This window comes from Lipophrys pholis (assembly GCF_963383615.2).
Source record: "Lipophrys pholis genome assembly, chromosome: 3".
In the NCBI taxonomy this organism is placed as follows: Eukaryota; Metazoa; Chordata; class Actinopteri; order Blenniiformes; family Blenniidae; genus Lipophrys; species Lipophrys pholis.
Window position 1 is genome coordinate 32,397,210 of NC_137627.1, and position 17,176 is coordinate 32,414,385.

Genomic DNA, 17,176 nt, shown 5'->3' on the forward strand with positions numbered 1-17,176 from the left:
GCCCTGATGTAATTACCTTCGCCAATGAAAGTTGGTTGAGAAGGTTGTGTATGTATATGTTGGGATCTCACAAGACCACAGAAAGTTGGTTTATTTCCAATGAAGAACAATCTTCATTTGTCCCTGAGCATCTCAGCCACTGCAGCCCCATGCATGCAACTCCTCATCTGACCGACCACGAGGGTCAGACCTTCCCTCAGATCCAGAGACCAGCACCAGCATCTGATCTCCCATTAAGCAGGGAAAAACCAACCAGTTTCTCCAGGACGAGACCTGGAAAACGACACCTCACAGAACCTTTGTGTTTTACCTCAACAAGCAGGAAAAGCACCACAGACCCGAGCGACCAGCTCTTTCGGTCTGGACACGGGAACAACTTGGAAAGAAAGACGGCTCCTAAATCATCAACTTCTTCTTCTCCTCAGCCTGCTGAACACAGCCAACCACAGTTAGCATGAGGTGCTAACTGCTACAGGAGGCAGCAGCTTCTCTCCAGCCTGGACAACAACCAAACTCCTTCAAAGACATTAAGGATCTGGTAACAACCAACTGGGCAAATGCCTGAGATTAGTTAAACCTGATGCTATGCATAGAACTGTTTAACTTTTATGAAGATGTGCTGATTCTATTACAGTGATTGAGTTCTATTGATAATGACATCAGGAGTAGTTTTCAACCTGTAAACCAACGTTAGCTCTGCCACACACACACACACACACACACACAGGGTCTACATGCTAAGTTTTTCTTTACTAACTTGTTCACTCGCAATCCTACACATTTCACATTAAAGACAACATCACACACATAACTGAACACCATCTGACGACTCCAGACGTTTTACAAGACAAATCGTATTCACATCAACTCATTCTAGAAATGTTCCTTTAACAGAGAGACACACAGGAAGCAGACGCTAAAGACTTGCTTCTATGTTCTATTTTACTAGATTGAGGACAGACTTCCTGTTCTCTGATAACCACCATTTAGAATGTAGTTTATTGTGATCCACCATCTTGTTTTGTAGTTCCATCACACACTACCTCCACCTCTCTCTCTCTCTCTCTCTCTCTCTCTACACACGCACACACACACATGCACAGACACACCTACACACTCCAAGCTGTATATAAGTAGTTAGAATCTGTGTTTTATTTGTTTTCATTGTAAATAAATTTGATTTTTAGAATCATACTTGCAGTTTTATTAATGTGCACAAAGGTGAATGAAATGTTGACCTCTTCTGTGTCAAGAACTCCAAAATCCTTCAAGCTTTACTGTTCATTGTTGTAATTGTAGTTAATTTAACTATTAATTCAAATTCCTAATTAAATGTTTAGTATATATTATGAGACTGATATAACTGAATTAGCAATCATTTCCTGTTAAACAGGTGGTGCTCCGGAGGTATCTGATACAGATCAGATTAAATTTTCAATAACATAATTAATAACTATCTTTGATAATTATTAATAATTATTGATAGCCAAACTACCAAAATGCTACATAAATGGTACCCCATGGGTGGACTGCACTGCATACATGGTACCTAGTGATTATTATGAGATACAAAATCCCTACATACGTACGTACATATGTATGTATGTATGTATGTATGTATGTATGTATGTATGTATGTATGTATGTATGTATGTATGTATGTATGTATGTATGTATGTATGTATGTATGTATACTGAACAAAAATATAAATGCAACACTTTTGTTTTTGCTCCCATTTTTCATGAGCTGAACTCAAAGATCTAAGACTTTTTCAATGTATGCAAAAGGCCTATTTCTCTCAAATCTTGTTGACAGATTTGTCTAAATCTGTGTTAGTGAGCACTTCTCCTTAATCCATCCCACCTCACAGGTGTGGCATATCAAGATGCTGATTAGACAGCATGAATATTGTACAGGTGTACCTTAGGGTGGCCACAATAAAAGGCCACTCTGAAACGTATGTATGTATGTATGTATGTATGTATGTATGTATGTATGTATGTATGTATGTATGTATGTATGTATGTATGTATGTATGTATTTCAACAACTTTTGCCAAAACTACTCACACGAATTGCATGAAATTTTCGGAGATGATTTCTCATCATCCAAGGACCAGTCGATTAGATTTAAGGAAGTTAACGGCAAACCGTTTCCAAATAAATCCCAAAAAACTGCGATAAAATTTCCATACGAAGCGGATGAGAGAGGCACCTCATGGAGATCAAAGGAGCTCCGCATCTGTTGCCATGGAGACGCTCTCTGCTCAGTGTTTCACACAGTGACAGTGATGTAGCTACCCAACCTGCCTAGTTAGCGTCTATATGAGCTAGCAGATATCATGCTAACAATGCTTACTCGGTTCCTCAGACAAATGTGCCGTTGGTGAAGGTCTGCGCTCTGCCGAGTGTAGTTCTAGTTTTCTAATTTGATCATAAATGTCCCAAACCATAAATATGGTATGCCTCTGAAAATATGTCGTAATGACTGAAGATTAATCCACTTCCTCCAGATTCTCCCGTGGTGCCAGGGCCAGAAAACCTTGGTTCAACAGAAAGACCACGCCTTAAATCAGGGTTGTACCTCCTGCCGCCAGAATCCTCTTTATTAGCCATAATTCATTAAATATTTATTGATGTCCAACAGAAAGCCATAAATAAATGATATTCTAGCACAAGCCCTTAGGCATTGTTAATTTTGACTGACCATCTCACACTGTTGTTGGATGAGGTTTACACAGTCTCTAGTTTTAAGATCAGTCTTTAAATATTTATTTTATAAGGCTTACAGTTAGGACTGTTTCAGGCTACTATGAATCCATTTCTATTTGAGCAGCTATAGGTTTAGATTTCCTGAAGCCTTCTTCCTTTATTGAGCTTCTCTGTTCTTCTCTCTCTCCATTTGTCACCATTACATGTCAGTAATATTCGGTCTCTCTCCCGTAGTCTCTGACAGCAGTACTGGAGGTTCGATATCTGTGTCTCCCGCCCTCATAAAGTCAGAAAGTGGATTAGCTTGCAGTCTTATGTCGGCTTGTTGTCTTGCTTGTGGCTCTCTGTTTCGGTTCTATTCTTTTCTCTTTCCATCCCATAACCCCAACTGGAGGAGTGGAAATCCTCCATCTCTGAGCTTCAGAAGTCTCCTCTGTAAAAATGCACATAGATGGCTTGGATGGAAATGTTCTTTTTCAATGAGTGAACTGTGAAGGGTGCCTCAATGACTTACAGCATTAATATCAGTTTACACAGAGACTTGGTCAATAAGGGGCAAAATCTAAGATATTGAAAAAATACTTACAAAAACATCTCGGCATGCATGTTTGCAAGTGTCTGAATATTTAGTTTGGAATGTTTTATTCTGACGTTATATTTTGAAAATAATGAAAACATCAGAAACCCTGCAGACAGAAGCTGCCTCATATGGGCTGTATAACTTCAGAAAAAGCTAAATAATCCATACAGTGTTGTGACTCCTCCTTTTCTGTATCGGGCCTGTTGCAGTCTGTTTTCTGCTGTGCTCCTCTTACATTGTGTCTACTCCTCCATCACTGCAGAATGCAGAAAGACAGATGGTTGTAGACTTAGGCTATGGTGAATGCATATTTTCAGAAGAGTGATGAACATAGTAGGGTGACATACAAGAGTGGAGGAAGGTGCACACAGGTGGACTATATCCTTAGCAGGAGACGGCTCCTCGAAGAGATTGGAGACTTCAAAGTGGTGCCAGGACAGAGTGGAGCAAGGCAGCATGGGATGGCAGTCTGTAAGATGAGGTTAGAAACGAGGAAGAGGAAGAGGAAGAGAATGAAGACAGAGCCAAAGAATAAAAGGTGGAAGCTGAAGAAGGAGGACTGTTGCAGGGAAGAATTGCAACAGGTCCTTGGGGGTAGTGAAGAGCTACCGGGCTTCTGGTCTATAAAGCTTTGAATGGTCTCGGCCTAAATACATCTTAGGTTTACTTGTAGAATATCAAACCTCCAGACCTCTGAGGTCCTCAGGAAGAGGTTTACTCAGTGTTCCAACAGTCAGAAACAAACAAGGTGAAGCAGCTTTTAGTTCCTACCGCCTCACCTGTCGACTGCTGATACACTCACTTATTTTAAACTTAAAACATTCCTATTTGCACAGGCTTTCGAATTAACAATAGATTTTACTTACCTTGTTAAATTTATTCTAATGAACTCTTATCTTCTTTATTCTACTTTGTATGCTGTTTTTAAAACTTTTATGCAGTCTTTCTTTAATTTATTTTAAAGCTTTAATGTATTTCTTTATTAATATATTTCTTATATCTTTCCAAAGTTTTTCTTTATTCCTTCATTTTGTTGTTGTTTATTTTATTTACTCCACTTTTCTTTGTAAAGCACTGTGAATTGCCCTGTGCTCGAATGGTGCTCTATAAATAAATTTGCTTTGCCTTGCCTTACAAGAGGACTGGGAAAATGCAGCGGAGATGTATGAGATGAGAAACGGATCCGTATCATCTGGCTAAACAGAGAGATAGAGCTGGAAAGGATGTGCAGTGCAACAGGTTAGACTGATAGGAGATATAGGATAGAGAAGGAAACGTATTAGTCAGTAAACAGAGTGTGTTAAGGAGGTGGAAGCAGTACTTTTGTGTTGTTTTATTTAGTTTTGTACTTTTGTTTCATATATATATTCTTCTTACGCCAGTTTTTTATATTTTGATATGGGCAGCTGGGGTAGGTGGGTTGTGTGTGTGTGTGTGTGTGTGCATATGCATGTATGTGTGTGTGTGTGTGTCTGTGTGCGCGCGCATGCATTTATTTATTTCTATAGCATATGAAGCACTTTGTGCTACAAATGTTTGAATGAAAAGTGCGGGATATATAAAGTTTGATTTCATTTGATATATAAGAATATATTTATTCTTAGGCACCTTGTTTTATTTCTGGGATTTTTAAGTATTTTATCTCAGGTACTTTTTCTGTTTTTATCGTTGACCCTGCATCGAAATTTCGGCCTGCTGTGCATCTCTGATGTCATTTGTCAGAATGACAATAAAGTTATCTATCTATCTATCTATCTATCTATCTATCTGTCTATGATATATAAACAGTAAATTTACACTTTTATTGTAATTGTATATAGTGAATATGATTAAAAAACTCACAAACTTAGATAGATCGATAGATAGATAGATAGATAGATAGATAGATAGATAGATAGATAGATAGATAGATAGATAGATAGATAGATAGATAGATAGATAGGCCTGTTGCTGCCTGTTTCCCCATCACAGATCCTCCAGGCCCGGTGACTGTGCGCTCTGTTCCTCTCTGGATGCACCTGCTCCGTCCTGAGAGGCGGCCGCGCAAAGGTCTGATATTGGGGGAAGAGGAGCGAGCAGCCATTTCCCTTCCTCGGTGGTCTTTTTTCTCTCATTCCACTTTAAAGTCTGAGCGGCAGGAGGAGGAAGAATAGTGGTAGTGGTAGTGGTAGTAGGAGGAGGAGGAGGAGGAGCGGTGACTGGCGGCGCGGCGGAGGCAGCAGGCAGGAGGAGAGACGCAGGGACCTGGCGGTGCCACATCGGGATGAGAGCGCGGTAGAGACCCGGGTCGGATGAGTCAGCGAGCGGACCGTGCGACCACAGCATCCCCGAATGAATCCCGTCGGATCCTAGCGGCGCAACAAGACGGAAAAGATTTTTAAATTTTTCCCCCTTTTTTTATTGTTGTTGTTGTGTCTTTATTCCGCCCTCCCCTGGTTCGCGTCTGCCATAGCCTAGTTTGGATTTTTTTTTTTATTCCCACTTAGGTGGAGAGAAAAGGGGGGGCCCGGTGAGGCTGCGGAGGAGGTGGAGAGGGTTTATTTCAGTTTCTTTTCCTCCACACAAACACTTGAGGACAGAATCCAGAGGAGCGTCAGGTTTCTTTTTTTGTTTGGTTTTTTAAAAAGTCTTTTGTTGCATTGAAGTGAGCGAAGATGTCGGGGCAGAGCATTACCGACAGGATAACTGCAGCCCAGCACAGTGTAACGGGATCCGCCGTGTCCAAAACAGTATGCAAGGCCACTACGCACGAAATCATGGGCCCCAAAAAGAAACACTTGGATTGTGAGTATATTTGTTGTTGTTGTTTTTTAAGGAGTGTTTGGGAGCTTAAAGCACTGCACGCTCAGTGAGTTATGGCGATGGTGGTGCTAACTAGGCCGCAAAGCCTGAGTCGAGGCTAGGCTAAGCTAACTCCGCTAACTGCTAACTGAGATTATATTGAAAGCCATACTGAGCTCAGGCCTTGTTGACAGAAAGCTGAACCAAAATACCACCTTTAATTTTAACTGGCTGCCTTCAGTCCTGCTTATAAATACATTTCTATTCACGTTTTGCCATCTGCTGCTGTCAAACTAGCCTGTCTAGCTGTCTGGTTTTGTCTCGTCCTTCTCCTTTTCATTGATTAGTAGCTTCAGTCTACACAGCAGCACATCCCTGAACAGATCCACGACTTCTGTTTTTTTATTTATTTTCTACTCACTATCATCCAAACAATTAAAAACAAGTCATATATTAATGGGCCTCTGTGCTCTGAGGCCCTGATTTAACATTTTACAGGCATTTCCTATCTGTAGTGACACTGGGTAACGTGATCCCCGTTGTTTCCTGAGGAAACACACACACACTGAGGTGACTTTGTGAGTTAAATTTAAAAGGTCACAATGTAGTTTAGTTGCACCAGGTGTAACAGTGAGTGTCACCTTTCCCCACACACAGGGCATGAAAACCAAAAGTGATGAAAGCACATATCCTTAAATCCTTGTCTGATGCGCCCATGAAAGTCTGTGCAGGTTTTCTGCATATCGATCTGCACTTGCAAATGCTCATCAGCTCCGATGAAACTGATTGTATGAAGGACCTGAATCCTAAGATAGGCCTTGTGTGTTCACCTGAGTAGTTGAAATTGTGCAATGTCTGCTTGTGTAACAGAAGTTATAAAGGTTGAACACCTGTGACCTGTACACATATTCACGTCCTCCCAGCTCAGAGAAAGAAGCTGTTCTCCAGTCTGTTCGGTATCTTCATCATTATAGCAGCTGTCTTGTGCATGCTGGGACTCTGTTTGATGTTTCAGGCAGTGCTTTGTGGTTTGAAACAATTAAAACCGATCATCTTGACTGGATAGGAGAGTGTTTCTCTCTGACTGGATGTTGGAAAAGTTGCAGGTTTCTCACCTGTAGTGCCGCTCAGGCGACTCCCCTGCTGAGGTGACATGAGTTGGCAGCGATTCCCTTGTTGGCTTGTCCCAACGTAAGCTGTGACTGACGTGGCTGGGCACACGCACCGCAGACGGCCTGCGTGGACGGCGGTGTGACGTCCTCGTGAGTGAGGACGGCTCGGTTTGGTCGGCAGCCAGGATGAGCAATGCACAAGTTTAAATGGCCTTTTTTGTTTTCTTTATGATATCTCCACTCTGACACAGCAGAAACAATAATTTTTTATGGCCCAATAATAGCCACTCTTTTATAGAATATTTTCAAGAATTGTATGGCTTCATTAGGGAGCTGACAGTACTTTTAATGAGAGAGACAGATGGGTAATGACCAGCACCAGAGTGCATTAAAAAGCCAGAAATGCCTTAAACACAATTGGCAAATTTTTGCATGATTGTCTGTTAATTTAGTTTTAAAATAGCCAGCAAACACAGGGTTTTTTTGCAACTACCTTAAATACAGTACAATCTGTCGTCTATACCACTTTATCTACACCGAGAGTTGATCTCGGCAGACATTGGACCTAAGGTGACAGACACATTCAGACTTATGTGTATGAGGTGAATTGAGCATGTCTTTGGATTGTGGCAATAAACCTAAATACTTGGAGCAAAGCAAGATCTTCCCACTGTGAGTCAAAAGTGCAAACAACTACATTGCTGCTGGCTTGTAACATATAAGCTGGAACTTCACCAGTAATGGTCACACAAATCAGTAAATGTTTCTTATTTCTCTCTAAAAACAACTTATCAAATACCGAAAAAAAAACTAATTTCTGAGCTACAAAGTTGTAAAGTTTAATTAGGGTTTATGTGTCATGATAAGATAAGCTTTTTCAATTGTTGAATAGGAATAAAAAAATAAACCTTAACAGACCTTAACCTGTCTATGAACGCTGATTGGGTTGAAGAAGAAGTTAATGTATTGTAATAATAAAAGAGCAAGAACAAAATGTTCAGGTCAAATTTTTCTGCTATGCTACAAACCCAATTCGCTTGTCATTAAAACCAAACTCAGGATTTGTATTTCTGCTTGTCTGATTTAACATTATGAATCGACGGAACGTTTTATTGTGTTACCTCTGATTATTGGGTTCCATATTTGCTTTCTGAATGTAAAATAAGTCACAGTTTCGTCCCTCATATTACAGCTGATCAAAGTTTCTTGATGCTAATCTTAAGTAGTGATGGCATCTTCAAACATGCAGATGCCACTTTACAAAGAGGCGGACACAAACATGACCTCAGGTCGAGATGTAAAATCAATCACTTCAGATTTCTCGGCCATTTGTTATGTAACATTTCAGTTTGTCCAGAAGGCATCAATATTCCTCCAAAGTTTATAGGCACAATAAAACAATGAAAAGCAAGAAGGCCTCACAGTTATGAACACAAACCAGATGAGTGCTTCACTTACTGATTAATGGATCATTAACAATGTTACTGATTCATTTGGTTTGATTATGCATATTAAATATTGAAACTGGGCCTTTAATACCTGTACAAGCAGAGTACTCGTTTTATACAGTGTCTGTTTTCACACTTTGTACATCAATAAGTACAAACAATAGAAATCTCCATTTGTTAAAAGTCATAAAGCACCTGTGCATGAAAAATGTGGTACAAATGTTTAAAAACAAGCAGTATTGCTGTGGATCTGGAAACGTGGTGATGCCTACATTGTTAACAGAAAATACAAAAGACAACCCTTGAGAAAGATTCCTTAGGAAATTTGTAGAAATATGCTTTGCATATTTGCCAGTTTACTCACATTTGTTCTAAAGAAAATGTTTTCTTCCACCAATTATCAGCCATTCTGACATAATCCTTCTTATAATTAGTGCTACTTGTAAATAAACCTAGAAATAAATCTATAAACTACACAGACATCAACTTTTAATCTTCTATACTTGCTTTATGAAGTTTCCTGTACTAATTATGACACTTATTCCAAATTATACTATGTGATCTGCACGAAGTCTTGGTGACACTCTTTTATATATGCACATTTTCAAACACAGTTTTGAGATGTGAAGGAGATTAATTGGTAAAATGCTGATCTCAGATAGGCAACATCACGCTTTGTCATAACTGCATTCGTGTCCTGTGAATGAATTCAGCTGGAAATCTTTAATGTGAACAGTTGGGGGGGTAGTGAGAAGGCTGATTGTAGCATGACATTGCTGTCAGTGTGTCCTCCTCTTCCTCCTCCTCCTCCTCCTCCTCCTCTTCCTCTTCCTCTCTGGGCAGTTCAGCCACCCATGCTAACTGCTGCTGCTGCTTCTTCTTCTCTGGAAGGTTATCTTGTCCTACTTAGAGTCCCCCCGCCTTTTGAAAAGTCAAATATAGGACAGAAAGGGAGGCCCAATTACCCCATCAGACTGATCACTGCTGTGAATGGCGGGGTCATTAGCACCGATGGACGTCATTCACCCTGATACGTGAATGAGACATATGAGTGCAAGAAGTGGGGCAGTATGGTTTAATGTGAAAATGTCTCACGCTCTGTGTGGGTCTGTTAGCAGAAGATTTTGTTGTCGTTAACAATTCTAATCAACGTCATCATTTACAATTTCTGCTGGAGTGATTTCCTGATTGCACTGATACATCGAGTGCATGATTTCCTGTAATGTAAATTAGACTTTTAAAAAAACTATTACCTCATTATAATCAGGACTTCTGAATGGATTATGTACTCAGGTTCGTAGTACACAGATGCCACCAATTGTTTAAGCTATCAATTATTCTGTCTTTTATCGTCACCATGAATTAAAATGATAAACAAGTTTTAAAAACTCGACAGATACTGAGCAGCACTGAAGTTATATTCTTTTTTTCTTTTTTCTTTTTACAAATTTTGTGGGTATAAGCAATCAGTCATAACTGATGAATACTGATTATCTCTTTATGAGATAGCACATTGGCTTTGTTAGGTGTCAACCCAACAGTGTGTTCTCTTAAGTGATGAGTTAATGGCAGCAAAAATGTTATATTAAGAAGAGTCGAGTTGTCTAAAAATGAGAAACACGTAATGTAGCAACATGCATTCAGGCTCAACATATTCCTTTCACTTCCTTCAACAAAGTAGACACATGCCTCACTTAGTCATTAAGGTGATGAGCAGTTATTTTCATCACAATCACAGTGTCTCTGGGTAAATGATGTCGAATTGACTGCAGTTCAGTTAAATATGGTTGCTCCAAGGGAGTGGTTAGATTACATTTTTTCAGCCTACATACTACTTTGTTAAAGATATTGGCAAACTTAGTCGGTTTTCTGGGCAGGTAAGCAGCCTTGTGCATGAATAAAGCACTGATTGGAGTAATCGAATAACATCCCTGGTGCCGACGAGCGAGGGGGAGGACGTTTAGTCTTTAAACTAAATTGGGGAAAAATGGACGAGTGTAATGATGATGGCTGGAGGACTTGGCTGAAGCATCTCCAGTAAAACGTAACTTTTGTTACGTGTTTCTGTTAATTTAAAGCCGGTTCTTATAGAATGGTGGCAGAGTACACGGTATTCTATCATTCTATACCATTTGTTTGTTCTATATGGAGCGAGCTACACAGTACTATGCAGGGGGGTCTTAATTTCTGGCTGATTGGTGTATAATCACACAATTCACATTAAATTACACATCTACATGTGAAAAAGGTCATTTTGTTCTTGCAGTTTCATTTTGGTAAACCACAATTAATTTTCCATGATAATTTTTTTCATGTGCCTGGCACCACACTGACGAAAGATTAAACTGTGGAAATGGATCGTCAGTTAAGTACTTTGTCATTGCGTTAAACAGAGAAAAAGCAAGTCGTCTTCACAGTTAAAGAAGCTTTAAAGAGATTTGTTTGGCACATTTAATTATTAACCACACATTAATTATTATAAAGATGGAAAGGAGCCTGTTATCAGTTTATTAATACTACTAAATAAAAGAAAAATTCAGCTGTTTTAATCTACATGGTTCATAACATTTTTTTCAATTTTTTTTTTATTATAGAGTTTTTCCTTGAAAATGTAAGCTGTGTCTGAATATTTTACATGCGTTGCTTGTTATTGAGCAAATTTCACATGCTTGAGGACTTAACCTTTTATAAGACATCTATTGAAATTCTTTACCATTTTACCCCCAGAGTTTGACTTCAAGAAAGTAACTGCAAATGAACCTAGCTGCAATTTATATTTAATGATTTTTTTTGGGTTGGTAAAAACAGAAATCACCCATATTTCATCATTCCCAGCTTAAAATACTCTCTGAATGAGATAAAATTGGATAAATCACATCTATTAAACACTCCAGTCCTCTTCTATAATGGAATATTTGCCCCCAAAAAAGAAGATGCATTAACAAAACGTATTGTTTTTAGGGGTTCAGTTCTATCCTCAAGCAATGTTTTATTTATTCAAGAATATATTTTTCTAATCTTCAACACTTGTCAATCAATCAGGTGAGAGAAAAAGGAAATTGAGAAGGAAAAAACATTATTATACCTATCATGGCATGTAATCATTCAATGATTAGTTAGGAAGAAAAGCAGGACTTGCCAAATAAGGTCACTTGCCTGACAAACTTAAATATTGGAGATGTTTGTGGTGTTGTTTAGTTTTACATGTCAAAACCCACAGAAATATTTATTTTGACCACTGGGCAACCATTGAAGCAATCAAATATCCCAGAATTCATCAGAATACACCCGTTTCATTACTGATTTAAACAAGGAAAGGATTTACTGAGACATAGATCAGTGATGTAACACTGTATTTTATTAACATTCAAACAATATGACCTCAAATGTAAATACAGCTCTTTTTATTTGTCAATCCACTTATCAAACTATAGAGTTGTATTCACTCGAGTGGAATTTATTCCTCCGTTGATAGTAACACAAAACCAGTGGGTATAATAAGAAGGTACATTAATGGTGACCAATATGAAGAGTTGAAATCAATAATTCTGCCCGTGCAATAAAGAAATATTTAACTAATAAAAACATATTTATTTATAAATCCATCAAATAAAAAGTTGAAATGCTTCAGTTGGTAAATTTTGGGATTAAAATGTTTCGGATTCAAAAGTTAAACTAGTCACAGAATTATTATTTCTTTTGATGCTTTTTTAATAACAGTAACAACCACATCAACACGACACTGTCTCTAGTAATACCTGATCGTGATATTTTTCCAATTGATCAGCTATTGGCAAATCTAGTCGATCAGCTCAGCACGTTGTTTTCCCCCAGGCAGCTGCTATTAGCTATAACTGACCCACCGCAGCAGGAAATATTTTTACGTATACGGTGAAAACAGTTCAACAACCTCTCACAATATTTGCAGTACCAATGTATCAAATATCTGTCCAGTACAACCAGTTTAATATACCATGTAGAAAGGGAACACCAGCCTATTCTGTGGGGCCGGGTTTGAACTGAGGAGGCTCCCGTAGTCTGATGAGTAATCCAGACTTTATAAAAGCGACAGCCAGGGATAGTGTGTGGTGTTTTCAGTCGATTTCTCATTTAGAGGAGCTTTAATAGTTCTGTATATCAATGTCTGACAAGGTGAAAAAAAAAAAATGTCACCATGTGACTGATGCTATTAAAGCTTTGATTCCACAATATGTTCTACTGTCTCCACATTAGATTTTAAGCCACGCCTTATTCAAGCTGTACAACAACGTGGCGACATCCAAGATCATTTAAAACAAGCTGTGATTACTATTAGTTTTCCTCCAGACATCTGGAGCTCAGATGTTCCCCTCATATCACTGCTGATCCTCTGGATTCATTCTGACACGTCTCAGTTAAATCAGCAGTGTTTCTTGCTCGCCAGTTTCACAGGTCTGTACAGCAGAGCTGTAAAAGAGGACATCCAGGAGATGGAAATTATGTAATTTTGTATAACATGAAGCCATTTTGCAGTTCTATATTCCAAGGAAAATGTAAGTATAGGATCAAAGAAAATTTGATCAGGATGGAGAAGCAAAAATTCTATAAATAATAATAATACCTTTTTAGTCCAACTTATATGCTTCTATTAATACTTTATGTACATTTAAGGACTGTTTCATTTGAACTCTTATTAGTAACTATAAAGTCAATTTAATTTCACAATTTAGTTTTCAAAATATTTTTTTCATCTTCATATGACCTATAAATTTCACATCTTTGGGTTTTACTATTTTAGTATTTTAGCACATATATTGGGGTATTAATCAATTTTTAAAATTAAAGTAATTGCAAAGTGTGTGAACTTTGTGCATTAAATCACCATTTATTCAACAGAAATTGTGTATTTTCAAAATAATTTGATTTAAGTGGGAAATGAAGTTGTTGCTGTATTAGTCACAATGGGATATTTTTCCTTTTATAGGGAGCCATATTCTGAGATCTGTTCCTTTTTTACATGGATTTATTTTTAAGAGGTCTGGAGGTAACTCACTTTAACTCAAAAGTGATTACTGGAAAAATAAGTATGTTGGCATGTCTAAGTTAGTCTATGTCAGTTTCATTTGGCATGTTTGGACTAATTTTACCTTCTGATCTGCTTTCACTGTAAACATAATAGCCATCCCTCTGCTCTTATCACAGAGAACCCCATTTTGAAATTAACCTTCGTATAAAAACTCTTGGGGTTCTGTCTTGTGTGAAGCACAGAGAGAAAACAACGAGCGGCTAAGAGGAAACTGACTGTTCCCATCGTTGGTGTTTAATAGATTTGAGTCGTTCAGGAACGTTGCAACTCCAGTGACAGTGTCGAGATGCTTTGCTCTCAGGAGATGTAGGAGGTCTTCATGTTGAAATACTCAACTAATAATCAACTTTTAATGATTATCTTAATAATGCTACCAGACATAATATATGCAATTTTCTTTAAAGTTTGTTTTACCTTCCTATTTTGTATTGGCTGTTTTCTTATGTTTATTGTCTCAGCAGTTTTTATAAGCTTTTTTTAATTCAACTCTTTAAGGCAATCCCAGTTTAGTTTTCTTAAATTTCATTGCGCTGGTTGTTTGGATGTGTGTATTTGTATTTTCCACTCTCATACAGTGGGTGTGGAAAGTATTCAGACTACTTGAACTTTTTTGATTTTAGCAAATGGCTGCAATGAAACAAAGAATGAAAAATTTAATTTTATTTCTCATTAATGTACACGCCGCACCCCATCTTGACAGAAAAAAACTACGAATGGCCAAAGAGTTGTTCTGAAGCCACTCCTTTGTTATTTTAGCTGTGTGCTTGGAGTCATTGTCTTGTTGGAAGGTGAACCTTCGGCCCAGTCTGAGGTCCCGAGCGCTCTGGAAGAGGTTTTCTTCCAGGATATCTCTGGACTTGGCCGCTTTCATCTTTCCTTTAATTGCAACCAGTCGTCCTGTCCCTGCAGCTGAAAAACACCCCCATAGCATGATGCTGCCACCACCATGTTTCACTGTTGGGATTGTATTGGGCAGGTGATGAGCAGTGCCTGGTTTTCTCCACACATACCGCTTAGAATTAACTCCAAAAAGTTCAATCTTGGTCTCATCAGACCAGAGAATCTTATTTCTCATAGTCTGGGAGTCCTTTGTGTGTTTTCTGGCAAACTCTGTGCGGGCTTTAATGTCTTGCACTGAGGAGAGGCTTCCAACGGGCCACTCTGCCATAAAGCCCCGACTGGTGGAGGGCTGCAGTGACAGTTGACTTTGTGGAACTTCCTCCCATCTCCCCATGGAGCTCAGCCACAGTGATCTTTGGGTTCTTCTTTACCGCTCTCACCAAGGCTCTTCTCCCACGACTGCTCAGTTTGACTGGATGGCCAGGTCGAGGAAGAGTTCTGGTCATCCCAAACTTCTTCCATTTAAGGATTATGGAGGCCACTCTGCTCTTAGGAACTGTGAGCACTGCAGAAATTGTTTTGTTACCATGGCCAAATCAGTGCCTTGCCACAATTCTTTCTCTGAGCTTCTTGGGCAGTTCCTTTGACCTCATGATTCTCATTTGCTTGGACATGCATTGTGAGCTGTATGGTCTTATATAGACAGGTGTGTGCCTTTCCTAATCAAGTCCAATCAGTTTAATTTAACACAGCTGGACTCCAATGAAGGAGTAGAACCATCTCAAGGAGGATCAGAAGAAATGGACAGGATGTGAGTTAAATATGAGTGTCACAGCAAAGGGTCTGAATACTTATGACCATGCGATATTTCAGTTTTTCTTTTTTAATAAATTTGCAAAAAGTTTTACATTAGTTTTTTGCAGTCAGGATGGGGGGCTGAGGGTACATTAATGAGAAATAAAATGAACTTTTTCGATTTTAGCGAATTGCTGCACTGAAACAAAGGGTGACAAATTTAAAGGTGTCTGAATACTTTCCGTACTCACTGTATATATGACAAACGTGTACGATTGGCAAAAACATTTACATTTATGTTACGTTAAATTGTCTGAAAGATGCTTTTTGAATGAAGACTGATGAGAGATGTTGGTCTCAAAATATAGTCATCTATAATTCGGGCCAATTCCTCATATAAATTTGATCTGAAAATGTAATTTAAAACATCAAGGTTGATGTTACACAAATAAAAACACGTTTTAAGTAAGCAAGAAAGGAAGTACTTTCTCTCGTGGTGCCATGTGCCAAAGCAGAACTGCCTTATTGTGAGAGGGTCAAAGGGAGGGCCTACCCTGATTGGGATTGGCTAAACCCCCGATGCCACTATATAGGGTTTGATTTGTGATTGGCTCGTTGGAGCAACACATTTTTTAAAAACTGAAACAGACTTTCTTCACTTCTGGAGTCATTCCCAGGTATGAGGTTGCATATTACTGTTGTAAAGCCATTAGAAAGTGAATTTTGCATATCATGATCCCTTTAAAGCTTCAAGTATTGATTTTTACAAATGTGCAGTTTTCTGATGATCAGCTCGTGATATATTTTATTTATTTATGTTTTGTCTTTTTTTTTTTTTTTTCAGATTTGATCCACTGCACCAACGAGATGAACGTCAACATCCCCCAGCTAGCCGACTCGCTGTTCGAGCGGACCACCAACACCAGCTGGGTGGTCGTGTTCAAGTCCCTCATCACCACACACCACCTCATGGTCTACGGTAACGAGGTGAGGGGCTTCGGCCGCTTTCTGACTGATGTTTACCATTTACTCTGATGACGTAGTGAACTGTGTTGTGCCTGAGAAGACCTGTGTCACGGAGAAACCTTTCCCTCTCTCCCGCAGCGCTTCGTGCAGTACTTGGCTTCGAGGAATACACTTTTCAACCTCAGTAATTTTTTGGACAAAAGTGGGTTACAAGGTACATTCTTGACCATAGCTGGTTTAAATGAAAAAAAAAGTAATGACAAGTCCTCACTAAGTTCCCACCTTGTGTTTGCAGGCTACGACATGTCCACGTTTATCAGGAGGTATAGTCGGTACCTGAATGAGAAAGCCGTGTCATACAGACAGGTCGCCTTCGACTTCACAAAAGTGAAACGTGGGTGAGTTTCAGGAGTTTTGACGATTTCTGTCTGCAATCTACCATAACACAATGTATTTACTTGTATTTATATTAAGATTTAAGTCAAATTAGAGCTCATGTTCACTGTCTGCAGCACACTCCTTCCTTCATAACTGCTATTTACTGCTGGTGTTTTATCAAGGTCATAAATCGTGTCCTTCCATAATTATGATTACGCTTTATTATATATCGTTACATTATTTTAACAAAATGTATGTCATTTATTTTTCTTTTCAACAGATAATTAGTCTTGATGTAATGGATTTAACATGTTTAAATGAATTGAGTATTAAGTGGATGCTAAAAACAATATTATTTATGGAAAAGAGGTGGAGTCTAATAAGTTATACTGTTTCCATTTTCATAAATGCAACCAGATTATACTGCTCTGCTGTTATTTATTCACTGTTTGTTTGGTGCAATATCTTATGGACGATTGGTAGAAATCATTTATTTGAG

General features: G+C 38.7%; 1 protein-coding gene across 5 annotated transcripts in view; it reads left to right on the forward strand.

Annotated features, from left to right (window-relative positions):
* Positions 1–5,443: 5,443 nt before the first annotated feature.
* picalmb (phosphatidylinositol binding clathrin assembly protein b) overlaps positions 5,444–17,176 on the forward strand; it is a 28,750-nt gene continuing 17,017 nt past the window's right edge. For all 5 annotated transcript variants that reach the window (XM_080460563.1, XM_080460562.1, XM_080460564.1 and 2 more), the window contains exons 1-4: positions 5,444–6,076; positions 16,178–16,320; positions 16,438–16,513; positions 16,595–16,697. In XM_080460563.1, the coding sequence (XP_080316689.1) occupies positions 5,947–6,076; positions 16,178–16,320; positions 16,438–16,513; positions 16,595–16,697 (452 nt within the window). In that variant the 5' untranslated portion in view covers positions 5,444–5,946. The remainder of the gene's footprint in view (positions 6,077–16,177; positions 16,321–16,437; positions 16,514–16,594; positions 16,698–17,176) is intronic.